The 12194-nt window shown below is 56.5% G+C and overlaps 1 protein-coding gene across 1 annotated transcript in view; it reads right to left on the bottom strand.

Annotated features, from left to right (window-relative positions):
- The window catches only part of SDK1 (sidekick cell adhesion molecule 1), a 513921-nt gene that overhangs the window by 24664 nt on the left and 477063 nt on the right, over positions 1–12194 (bottom strand). Inside the window, exons 38-39 of the mRNA XM_045284375.1 lie at positions 8953–9114; positions 7296–7421 (exon numbers count right to left, since the gene is read on the bottom strand). Of these exons, the coding sequence (XP_045140310.1) occupies positions 7296–7421; positions 8953–9114 (288 nt within the window). The remainder of the gene's footprint in view (positions 1–7295; positions 7422–8952; positions 9115–12194) is intronic.

The raw sequence follows: 12194 nt of genomic DNA, 5'->3' as shown, positions 1-12194 counted from the left end.
CATCAAGGTCTACAACCTCCCACGACCAGGGACAGTTCTGCGAGGCCCTGAGCCGGGACCTCCTGGCATCGTGTTTCCTTTCCTTTGTGGTTGATTCTGAAACTTGCATCAGAATGATCAAGGGGGAGACGGCTGTGGGGTGGGGTGGGGGTGAAGGGGACCCATTCATTCTGCACATGCACTCTCTTTGCCTCCCTCCCTCCCCCTTCTCCCCGACACCCCTGTCTGTCCATCCATGAGTTAACAGCATCCACACACATCCAGGTGGAACCAGGCTCCACTGTCTGAACACACCCTACGCATCAGGGGATCGCACGAGATGGTGCTTCTCAGTGAGCTTATCGTCGACGGGTGGAGGGAAATCAACAAGATCATTGTGTCCTTTCAGGCTTACACCCAGGAACTGGCTCTCGGGGCTCCCAGACTTCCCATTGCAGCACCCACTACTGCTGACCTGTCTGTTTACACTGATGTGTGCTCATGCTTGACATCTTCCATCTGTCTATTTATCATCCATCCATCCACCCATCCGTCTGTCCACTCACCCATTGTCTATACAGCTCTCCGCCCAGTCATCTATTATATCATCCCTCCATTTCCTATCATCTAACCATTCAACATCTGCTGTCCACCTGTCCTTCAATCATCCATCCATCCATCTATATATCTTTCCATCACTCCTCCTCCCCTCCAACTCTGTGCATCCATCCTTTTATCTACCACCCATCTGCCATCCATCCATCTAGCTGTCCGTCCGGCTACTGTCCTTCACCATGCATCCCTTTATCCATCCACCCATCCAGCCTATCATCTTAGATCCATCTAACAACAGCCTAACCACCCATTCTCCCACCATCCCGCCATCAGTCTGCTCACAGTTTCATCATTTCCATCTACCATGCATCCATCCTATCTCCCATTTCATGTATCCATCCATCCTTCCTTCTCCCATCCATCCATCACCCATAGCCATCTTCCTACCTCCTATCTGATCCTCTCCAGCATTCATCCATGAACCATCCACTGATTCATGGATTCATCTATCTATCTACCCGCTTACTCATCCATCTCTCTGTCTCTCCACTCTTGCAGCCCTTTGGCTGCCTTGGCAGGACCTAGTACTCCCAGCCAAAACCAAACTCCTCCCTTCGAGTCCACGCTGACTCTATGGAGATGCTAGAGGGCAGAGTAGAACTGCCCCCAGTGGTTTCTGAGCCTTTGAGTTCTTACAGGAATAGAAAGCCTCATCATTTTCCTGCAGAGCAGCTGGTGGGTTTGAACCACCTACCTTGTGGTTTGCAGATCAGTAAGTGAGAGTCCCTGGGTGGTACATATGCTTAATGCACTCAGGCGCAAAGCAAAAGCTTGGGGCTAGAGTCCCCCTGAGGGGTGCGTCAAAAGCTCTGGGCACCCCTGTCGGGGCACAGCAGCAGGCTGACTCACTCAAGTTTCCAGGTCAGAGTCGGCTCTGTGGTCTGTGGTAAGTGGTTCTAAGGGCTTTAAATGTTGAATGAACTGCAGAATGGTTTTTCTTTAACTTGATGGGTGACTTTATGCTGCAGAAGAGACTACTGACTAAAAGATAGACTCTTATGAACTGTCTGCTGCTTAATACCATTGAGATATAGGGACTCCGTGTGTGAGCTGTTCTCAGTGGATGGTCTACTCCCGGGCGAGAGTGGGGGTGGGCAAGCTGTCCGAGAGAGGCAGATACACACACAGAGGCTGAGAGAGACACACGCAGAGAGGGATGGGGAGGGAGAGAGAGGGAGACACAGCAGAGTGAAGGGGAGGGGGCAATCAGAGATACACAAACACACAGATACATAAAGATAGAGGCAGAGAGAGACAGACACAACACACACACACACACGAAGACAAGCAGTGACACACACGGGGAGAGGGAAGAAGAGATACACAGAGATAAAGAGTGAGACACACAGAGAGACACAGGGAGAGTGAGAGACATAGAGATACACACCCTCACACAGAGAGACAGAGGCATATAGAGGTAGAGAGAGATGCAATGGGAGACAGACAGGAGAGAAGTGGAGGGAGACAGAGAGACTGGAAGCCACCCTGGCTCAGAGGGCCGGTTTCACTTGGAGCCCCATGCAAGGACTCCCGCCGCTGTCCTGGATTCTTCCTGGAGCCTTTAGGAGCTGACTTTGCTCTCTCGACACTGGGGTGTGGGGTGGGGGAGGGGGGGCACACACCAAGGGACTCCCCCTCCCTCCGGATGAACCCAGGAGGTCCCTGGGTTTCCATCAGCTGGGCCAGGCTCCGAGCCCACACTGGGGGGGGTACCTCCATCCCCCCCCCCAGGACCCCCAGGGCTAGGAGAGGGTCGGGAGACCAGAAGGCAGGCAGGAGACGCTGCTCTGTGTCTGCTTGCAGGAGCTCTTACTCATCACAGCAAGAAGGGCCACTGCACATGGGGTGGGGGGTCCCGTCCCAGGACTGCCCCCTGGGACATGCTGTCTGCTCCCTGGGATCGCCCCGGCTCCCTGCCAGTCTGTCTTTTGTGTTCTGTAAGGGCCTTTCTAGGGGTCCTCTAGCCCGCTGTCAGTGGCCCAGCAGCATGTTGGGGAGACCCCAGCCTCCTGCCACCCCCCACCCCCCACCAGCATGTTGGTCCCTGAGTCATGGCCATGATGCAACCGCCTGAGGACCAGTCATGAGGGCCCAGTGACCTTGGAGCCCGGCACCATGACCCGGGCTGGGGAGGGGCTTTGCACTGTCTTCAGGGGGGAGGCCCCTGTGTGTGTGGGGAAGGGGACCCAAAGCAAACTGCCCACTGGGCTGCCCCTCCATCCCAGACACTGAAAGAGACACCTGTCCAGATGCTTGTGGCCAAAGCAGGTGGAAAGCTGCCCCTGGGGGTGAGAGCAAGGGACTCTTGTTGCCGTTTCTCCCACCTGTGTCCAGGTGACCCCTGACCCATGGCGACGACGCTAGCACAGCAGGACAGATCTCTGGCCAGCTCCAAGATGGCCTGTGCAGCTGGCCCTTGGGAATCTCAGGTTCTCGCTGGCTGTTTTGGGGGGTACATTGCCAGGCCTTTCTTCCTAGGCTAGAAGCGCCCCCGAACCTGTTCAGCATCATCAACACAAAACAACAAACCCTCTGGTCCCACTGACTCACTGGTACCAGTGAGTGGATTCTCTGACTCGCGGCGACCCTCAGGACAGGGTAGAACTGCTCCTGTGGGTTTCTGAGACTGTCGCTCTCCGTGGGAGAAGCAAGCCTCATCTTTCTCCCATGGAAGGGCTGGGGTTTTGAACTGCTGATCTTGAGGTGACAGCCCAGTGAGTAACCACTGTGTCGCTAGGGCTCTGGCAGGCGTGTGGTGACTGCAGGAGGTGCCCTGGCCGGGAAGCAAACCCAGGTCTCCCACAAAACTCACTGTCCTGAGTCAGCGACCCTGTAAGATAGTTCCCTTTTAGGGAAGCAGGGGCCACTTCTTTCTGCCTTGGGCCAGCCGGCGGGAAAGCCCCTAGCAGCCCAGTGCCTCTCTAGGGCTCCTTTCCATGGGGAGAGGGGTTGGGGTTCACAATACACGTTTAGGGGGTGCGTGGGAGAAGGCTGAGACTCTGCTCCCATCAAGGGTCGCAGCCTCGGAAGCTCACAGGGGCAGGCCTACCTTGTCCTGAGGGGCTCGCTGGCAGGGAGCTCTTTGGGTTTTACCCCCTTTATAAAACCTCCCACTACAGATAGGCTTGGATATCACAGGCGAGTTTGTCTCCTGGCCCCCGGGTGAGTCCTGTCTACCTCTGGGGCAGGTCTGCTTCTAGACGGCGTCCTAATACACCTGGAGCTGTGAACTGCGGCATCTACAGGAGGGGCTCCAGGGGAGCAGGCCACCTGGGTGACATTACCCAAAGGGTGGGGGCCCCAATGCCTGCCCATAGCATGTGTGTGCCATGTTCTAGCAAAAGCTTCATTTCCCCCCAAATGCCCCTGCCGGAGTCAGTTTTAAGGAGCCCCGATGACGTAGTGAGTAGACCTGTTGGGTTCTTAACCTCAAGGTCGTTGGTTCAAATCCTCCAGCCACGCCAGGGGAGAAAGGTGAGGCGTGCTGTTCCCATCCAGGCTGACAGCCACGGAAACGCACAGGGGCAGTTCGCTGTCCGACAGGCTCTCGGTGAGTCAGCATGGACTCTGTGTCTGTGGCAGTGGGTTTGTGTCCGGGGGTGCAGCCGGACTGCAACCCCACAGGCTGCAGTTCAAACTCACCAGCCCCTTCTCAGGAGAAAGACAGGCGGGTCTGCTCCCACAACAGTCAAGAGCCTTGGGAACTCACAGGGTGTGTGTGTGGGGGAGTGGGTGGGTGGTGGTGCAGTTCTCTCCTGTCCTGCAGGGGGCCCCAGTGAGTCAGCAACGACTCTATGGCTGTGGTTTGGTTCAATTCACACCTGTAAGCAGCTACAGCCGTACTTGCCACGGACGATGATTCTAGCACTGAAATAGGTGGTGCTGCTGGAGGAGGGCCCAGCCGAGGGTTGGGGTGGGGGGCCTCTGTGTGGTGAGTACGGAGGAGGGGTGGGAGGGGATGACTTCTAGTGATGCCGCCTGGGTGACCGCCAGTTTTCTGGGTTGGACACCCCCGCTGTCCGTGCCGCTGAGACCGAGACGCTCAATTTATCCCTCGGACACCCGGCGGGGAGCCGAGGGAGGCAGGTACGGGGCAGACGCCAAGGCAACACAAAAGTTTGATTTCATGGGCAATTAAACCGGGTCTCGGCACCGGATGGAACCGCCACTCACGGCCCGGGGATGCTGGTGTCACTGTGGTGCCTGCGACAGCTTGACAGCCAGCTGCAGCCTCGGGCGCCCGGCGCCGGCTCCGCTTTATTTCCCGGCTGCTGCCATTTTTCTTGGTCTAAATGGTCAATCTGGGCGAGCGGCTGAGCGAGGCGGGCGGGCCTGAGGCGCCCGGCAGAGCTCCCGTCGGAGGTCAAACACAGGAAGAACGGACAGGACCTGCCAGGCGAGGCCTCTGAATGACAAAGGCGGGGAAGTATTCGAGGTGCCACGGAGCACCCCAGCTGTCTCGGGACAAGGCCGCGGGATATGATCTCACATACTTTGGACGTGCTGTCAGGAGGGCCCCGTCCCTGCCGTGTGTGGGGTCATCAAGGGTCAGCACCGACGCCAGGCCCCCGAATGGCGGTGAGGCCAACTCGAGGACGCTGTCATGGAAGCGGCCCCCCAAGAAGAGTGCCACGCTTGGTGAAGTAGAGGCGGGCGTCAAAAGGAAGACCCTCGATGGGGCGGATGGGCACAGTGGCCGCAGCCATGGGCTCACCCTGAAGAATGATCCAGAGGCCGGCCGGGCTGGCGGCAGTGTTTCCACTGTTGTGCATGGGGGTGGGGGTGGCGATGGGGTCACTGTAGCTTGGAACTCAGGGCTCAGGACAGCAAACGTGTGTGGAACGGGGCAGGACTGCGTGTGGGGAGGGCATGGTGGGGGTGAAGTAAGGTCACAGTGGTGGCTGACTCCCACTCCTCCCCCCAGCCCCCACCCCGAGGAAGCCCAGAGAGGGTAAGTGCAGGCCTCGCTGAGCGCAGGTCTGCAGCTGCGACTGTGGGTGGGATGTCTGAGCTGAGGGTGCAGGCCTGGAGGTGGGGCTTAGGGGGTAAAGGCGGACCTTCTTTCTTCCGCTGTAATCTCTGGTCATCAGAGAAAGCGTGTGGAAGGGGAATGGATGGGGAGGGGCCTGCAGAGGGGCACAAAGAGTCCTGAGGGCCAGAAGCAGATGGCCGGGGAGGGGTGACAAGCGAGGAGGAACATAAAGCTTCCTGGGCCCTGGTGTCGCAGTGAGCTAAGCGCCGCTGGGCTGCGATCGGCATCCACGAGTGCTCACCAGGAGAAAGATGCTGCTGTCTGTCCCCCGTGATGACCCCAGCCTCAGAGATCTTTCTGCGGAGCCCTCACACACTGACGGGGGCCAGGGACCACCGGGTCATGTCCCGACACTGGCTCCATCCCACTGGTGGTGAGAGAAGCAATGCCCAGTCGGCCTGGACCCAGGGACACGTCCTAAAATGCACATTCTAAAACGGTACCCCTCCAGGTGGCTTCGGGATGGAAGGGTATTTATAGTTCCTTGAGAGCCATTCTGGCTTATTGTGTAAATATGTAAATCAGGCCCTGAGACCCGCCCAGCAAAATGGCCTGGAAAAGCCTGCAGCGCCGGCTGCCTGCTGACTCTGCCACAGCCACACGGGCACAGCCCGAGGGCCAGGCGGCCCCTGTGGCTCCGTAAGTCTTCATGGGAGCACATAGCCTCCTTTTTCTCCTGTGCAGCAGCTGGTGGGTTTGAACTGCTGACCTTGTGGCTAACTGCCCGTCGTCTAACCAGCAGCGCCCCTAAGGCTCCTTGTTTTTCAGGTCTCTGTCGTAGAAAACCCACTGAGGAGTTTAGGCAGAAGAGACATCCCTCTCTGCACACTAGCATGTTACCAGTGAGGTCACTCTCAAACCCCCAAACCGAACTGACTGCTGTGGAGTTGCTGACAACTCACAGTGACCCCTGTAGGGCAGGGCAGAACTGCCCTGGGGTTTTCCAAGACTGCCACTCTATGGGAGCAGGAACCCTTATCTTCTGCCTCAGGAGCGGTTGGTGGTTTCGAAGTGCTGACCTTGTGGTTAGCAGCCCAACACAGAACCCAGGACTCCGCCAGGGCTCCTTCGCCGCTCATTAAAAAGGCCAGCATCTTCCGGGCCATTTCCTGCACCCCTGCATCCCCTGCTTCATCTTGGCACCAGCCCCTCTGAGCTCAGACCTCCCCTGGATATGAGAAGACACCCCTACTTTGGGGAGTCCCTCCAAGTGTCAGGGTTCAGGGTGGACCCCAAGCCCATTCCCCAGCAGTTCTGCCCCCACTCCTTGCCTCCCCGAAGCCATGTGCTGACCCCGCAGGTCCCCTCTCTGCTTCATGAGGGTGGCGGACGGACGATGGAGGAGAAATACAACAGGTCCCAGACCCTGGTGTTGCAGTCTCTGAGTGCTGGGCTCCTGGCAGGAAGGCCCATGGTTGGACCCGGCAGCCTTTTGTAGGGAGGAAGATGCTGCCTTCTGCCGCCGTGAAGCTCTACAACCTCAGAGACCTTCCCACGGGGTCCTCACACAGCCTCCATGGGAGGCGGGCACAGCTGGATCTTAACCACGGGCCCTACCACCTCAACTCCACCCACCTGGCCGGAGGTCCTTCCCGCAGCCCACCCAGGGCCACTGCTGTCCTTGACTGCCTAAAGCCCCGGCCCCAAATGCTGGAGGCCCCACCCCTACCTGATGGCCTGGCTTCTATGAGGAAGCCCCTGGTGGGGGTGCTGCCTGGTTTCCCCTCCGTCCACTGCAGGGTCAGCTCAGAGGAGGACTTGGTGACCACGACATCTCTGGGGGAGCCTGGGGAGCCTGTGGAATAGAAAGAGCCCAGATGGAGCCCCCAGAAGTACCCCCCAGTGCCCAGTGTCGCCCCCTCCAGTGTAACCTTTGGATATAGCTCCCCAGTAAAGCCCCCCCACAGAGTGCCCCCCCATACATAGCCCCCGGTGTAGCTCCCATGACACTGATCTGCTGGCCTGGCTGGGTGAGTGTTCCAGCAAAGGTCCTAGCTGTTGGCTACCCTGGCAGCTGCCTAGTCCCACCTGACAGGTGAATGTTCTAACAGTGTCCTGTTGGGTTTTTTTTTTGAAAAACAGTATTCTCTCATGTTCTCCCGTCTTCAGGGGAGGCTCGCAAACTTCACCCATGGTTCTCTGCATCTGGGCACCCCCAGTTGGCCAGTATTAGGATTGCACGTGGCCCTAACCCCTTCCAGGAAAAGTGGGGGAGGAGGACTCCTCAGCCCTATGCCATGGTTTCAAATCCAGTGAGGGCCTTTCCTTGCTATGATGAGATAGTTAAAGATTATTGTGCCAACCTGGCCGATAAACACCTGTGGGGTTAATTAAAGGGCGGAGAGATAAATGGCTCAGTGAGCCTCGCCTTTCTAGTTTTCTGGTCTCTTTCTGATGGTCGGACCAGGGTGCAGCTGCCTTAGCCTAAGGTGACCAGATTTAAAGCGGGACACCATTGACGTGTGTGTGTGTGTGTGTGTGTGTGTGTGTGTTCTTGATTAAAAATTTGGTCTATATGGACCAAATAGACGGTTCCCTAGCTTGTGTGTGTGTGTGTGTTCTTGATTAAAAATTTGGTCTATATGGACCAAATAGACCGTTCCCTAGCTTGTCGTGCATTCTTTCCAAAAATCGGGACTGTCCAGCTTCTGGCCACCTTACCTTATCCACTTCCCTGCTTCAACTGGCAAGGCTCATTTCCTGCAAGACATCCTAAGGAGAAGCCACATGGACCTACCCGGATGCAGCCCTGGATGCTGGAGCAGCCGTGTATAAACCCCTGCCAGCGCTGAGATGCTTACACATTCACTGACTCTGCTTTCCTCCTGCAGTCAGCATCATTGTGTGTGTTTTGTGAGATGGAGGAGGACTTTGTGGATTGGTGTCGGACATATGGGTTAATGTCAGACTTGTGGGCTTGGGCAGCACTGGGTTGGGATGTTATCTTGATGTGCATGTAACCTTTATATAAAACTCTCTTATACATGAGTTTCTGTGGATTTGTTTCTCTAAAATACCCAGACTAACACATATAGGAATGAGGCTGTGTCCATGGAGGGAGTGCTTGGTGCCCCCCGCTTTGGGCAGAGAAGGGAACTGAGAGGCAGACAGAGGTGGGGAGGGCAGATGCCAGCCCAGAAAACAGACTCCCTGAATTCAGACTTTGAGTCTCCTACTCGGTGAGTGAGTAAATATCTGTTTATGAAAGTCCCCCTTGTGATCATTCTGGTAGTTCACCTGAGGGACTGGATTCTAATTCTCACTCATCGCCAAACAAACCTCGGTCTGGTGGGCACCGGGTGGCCTCCCCCGAGGGTCCTACTTACCATCCGCAGGCCCTGCGGTGACGTTGCCCTGTATGGGGGGTCCGTAGGTGATGGTCCGTGCTTGGACGCGGAAGAAGTAGGTCACTCCCTTGGTGAGGTCCCGCACCTTCAGCCAGCGCTGCCAGTTCCCCTTAATGTCCACTGTCACCACCTTGCTCACCCCTGCGGTGGTCGGGAAGCAGAGAGAAGAGAAGATGGGGGTCCCAGGTGTCAGAGACGAGACTGAGCCCGGGCAATGAGGCGCCCAGAGGACAGGGGGTGGGGGGCGGGGAGCCTGGCATCACAGCAAAGGCAGTGCCACGGGGGAAAGCATTTCTCACAATCAGGAGACATGTGGGGGGTGGCGATGGCCTGTGTTCAACACCCCCAACAGACAAACTCACTGCCACCGAGTCGACGCCGACCCTATAGGAGGGGACCAACCTGCCCCTGTGTTTTTCTGAAACTGTAATTCTCTACGGGAGTAGACAACCTCCTCTTTCTCCAGAGCCGCGACTGGTGGTTCCAAACTGCTGACCTTGCAGATCGCAGCGTAACTCGGGAACCACCATGCCCCCAGGGCTCTGCTTTCAGCCCAGGGAAGGGTAATGAGGGTTTAAGTGCAGGAAGAAGATGCTGATAAAGGGAGGAAAATGGCAACACGGATCTCAGGTGGCAACAGGGAGGGGCCATGCCCCTCGATAAGTCACTGGGGTCGGGGGCAGGGGGAGGCACAGTCCATCAACCAAGCAGGGGAGGGCCTGGTCCCTTTCTCCCATGCTCTGGATCACACAACGCTTTGTGCCCCACACACAGGTAGGTGTCTTATCAACCCCTGGGGGGATTTTTTCAGCCCACAGACAGTAAATTGAGAGGACACACCCGGATGCGTATGTTTCCTGAGTTGTTCTGTAGGAAGGACTGTCCCTTGGTCCATGGGCAGGTTCTGCACAAGCACGGTGAGGTGTTCCTGAATTCCCATTCTTTCCAAGGCCACCCACAGTTTGTGAAGATCCACGTGGTTGGGTGTCTTTGTGTCGGCAATGAAACACAAGGACACATCTTTCTAGAAGTCTCTGCTTTCAGCCGAGATCCATGACGTGCACAGTGCACTCCCTCTGTCACGCCACATCCCCGTCTGAATCAGGTTTTCATTTCTGGCAGCTCCCTGTCCACGTAATTGCCGCCTCTGTTACTGAGTGGTCTTTGGCACCATTGGGTTTGCATGAGATATTAGTATTACTTCTGCATTCTGTTGGGTCGCCCTTCCATGGAATGGGCACAAGCAGGGGTCTCTTTCTGTTGGCTGGCATAAACAGACAAGTGAGGGCTTCCCCCGCTATCTGAGAGGTTTGAAACCATTTCAGTTGGTGTTGTTTCCATTCCTGCAGTCTTATGTTTTTGAATTTTGCTAATGCCTCCAGGGAAGCTTGGACTTCTTCCGTCAGTCAGGTGGGTTCCTGATCACATGCTGCCCCTGAAAGGGTGGAATGCTGACGGACGCATTTTAGTACAGTGACTCTGTGTATTCCTTCCATCTCCCGTTGATGGTTCTGTCCGTGTTTCGCGCCCACGGAGCCTTCAGCACTGCCGCTCCAGGCTTGGCTTTCAGTCTTCACCCGGGGAAATTCTGTGCCCACTCTTCCTTTTTGGCTTTCCAACGCTGGCGGGTGCTGGTTGCTAAGGCTCGCCTGGGGAGCTTGTGGGCGCGCAGAAAGGCAAGTTCTCAGCCTGGGCACCAAACCCAGAAGAACCAGTGTGGAAGTCCTGCCAGTGGCCCCCAGGTCGGCTGTGACTCACAGGGGCCCCGCCAGTGGGTGTCAGAGCGGGAGTGCGCTCCGTTGTGTTCAGAAGTTAACAGCCAGACCTTTCTTTCCCCATGGGAAGTACCCAGCTGCTGGATCAATGCCAAGTGCGTTAACTGGCTGTACCACCCAGGGACTAAAGACCAAGCCTATTCTGACCCACAGCAGCCCCTGTCCATTGGGGTCTCTGAGGCCGTCACAGAAGCAGCCAGCCTCCTCTTCACCCCCAGGAGCAGCTGGTGGGTTCCAACCACCGACTTCGTCAACAGCAAGAGCGGGCCTTTAATCTCTGCACCTTAGAGCGTCTGTTTAGTCACACTGAGGGATAGAACTTGGAATGCACCTATTTTAGAAGATACTCCTCCCTCCAGACGGGCTTTGCAGAGACCAGGGGTCCAGGAGGAGGATATGCCCAGTTCAGGGCATCTGAGAGATGGGGAGCCCTCCAGGGTGCTCCCCGCCTGGGGACCTGCTGGGATGCCTCTGCGGACCTGGAATTAGGGACGAGGACAAACCAACCAGTGCAGTGCGACTGCCTTGGCCCCGGGGACTCAGGGATGAGTGTGCTCAGTCTTTTCCAGGGAAACCAACCGGTGAGCCAGTCTGGTGCTCACAAGCTGTTCAACAAATCACGCTACCTCTGAGCGAAGCATCACAGCTTGTGTGGCACAGTGGGTCACACATTGTGCTGCTGACCCCAAGGTCAGCAGTTTGAAACCACCAGCCGCCTACAGGAGAAAGATGAGACTTTCAACTTCCCATAGAGAGTTAGCATTTGAGGAACCCACAGGGACAGTTCTACCCTGTCCTATAGGTTGGTGTGCATTACAATTGACTTGGTAGCAGTGGGGTGCTGTTTAGTTAGTTAGTTTTAACTCTTGGGGCAAGCAGCAATCCTGAAAGGAGCCCTGGTGGTATAGTGGTTACGTGTTGGGGTGTTAACCACAAGGTTGGCAGTTCAAAACCATCAGCTGCTCAGAGGAAGGAAAATGGGGCTTTCTACTCCCATCTCAGAACTCCCCAGGGGGCAGCTCTAGCATGTCCTGTGGCGTCGCCGTTCACCAGGATTGATGGCAGGGGGTTCAGAGGGAGAGTGTGTATGTGAAAGGTGTTTACGAGGAGAACAGAATCCTGGTGGAAAGAAGGCCTGGTTGCTCAGCAGCTAAGCTCTTGGTTGTTAACAGAAAGGCCATCAGTTCAAACCCACCAGCTGCTCAGTGGGAGGAAAATGGGGCTGTCTGCTTCTGCAAAGATCCACAACCGGGCCACCCTGTGGGGCAGCTCTCCTCCGTGCTACCGAGTCCTCCTGGCTTGGGGTCGGGATCGGCTCGATGGCTGGGGGTTGGAAGCTTGACGGAGGCCGCAGCTTCTGACCAGGTCCACAGGTCACCGTCAAGGGTGTCCATGCTTGACTCTTCCAGCGTCCTGCTCACAGGCTCTGCTGGGCACCTTTTATTA

The sequence above is a fragment of the Echinops telfairi genome, unplaced genomic scaffold (genome assembly GCF_000313985.2).
Source record: "Echinops telfairi isolate 266 unplaced genomic scaffold, ASM31398v2 ScPeMD7_5;HRSCAF=22, whole genome shotgun sequence".
Taxonomy (NCBI): Eukaryota; Metazoa; Chordata; class Mammalia; order Afrosoricida; family Tenrecidae; genus Echinops; species Echinops telfairi.
This window is presented reverse-complemented; position numbering and strand designations above follow the sequence as displayed.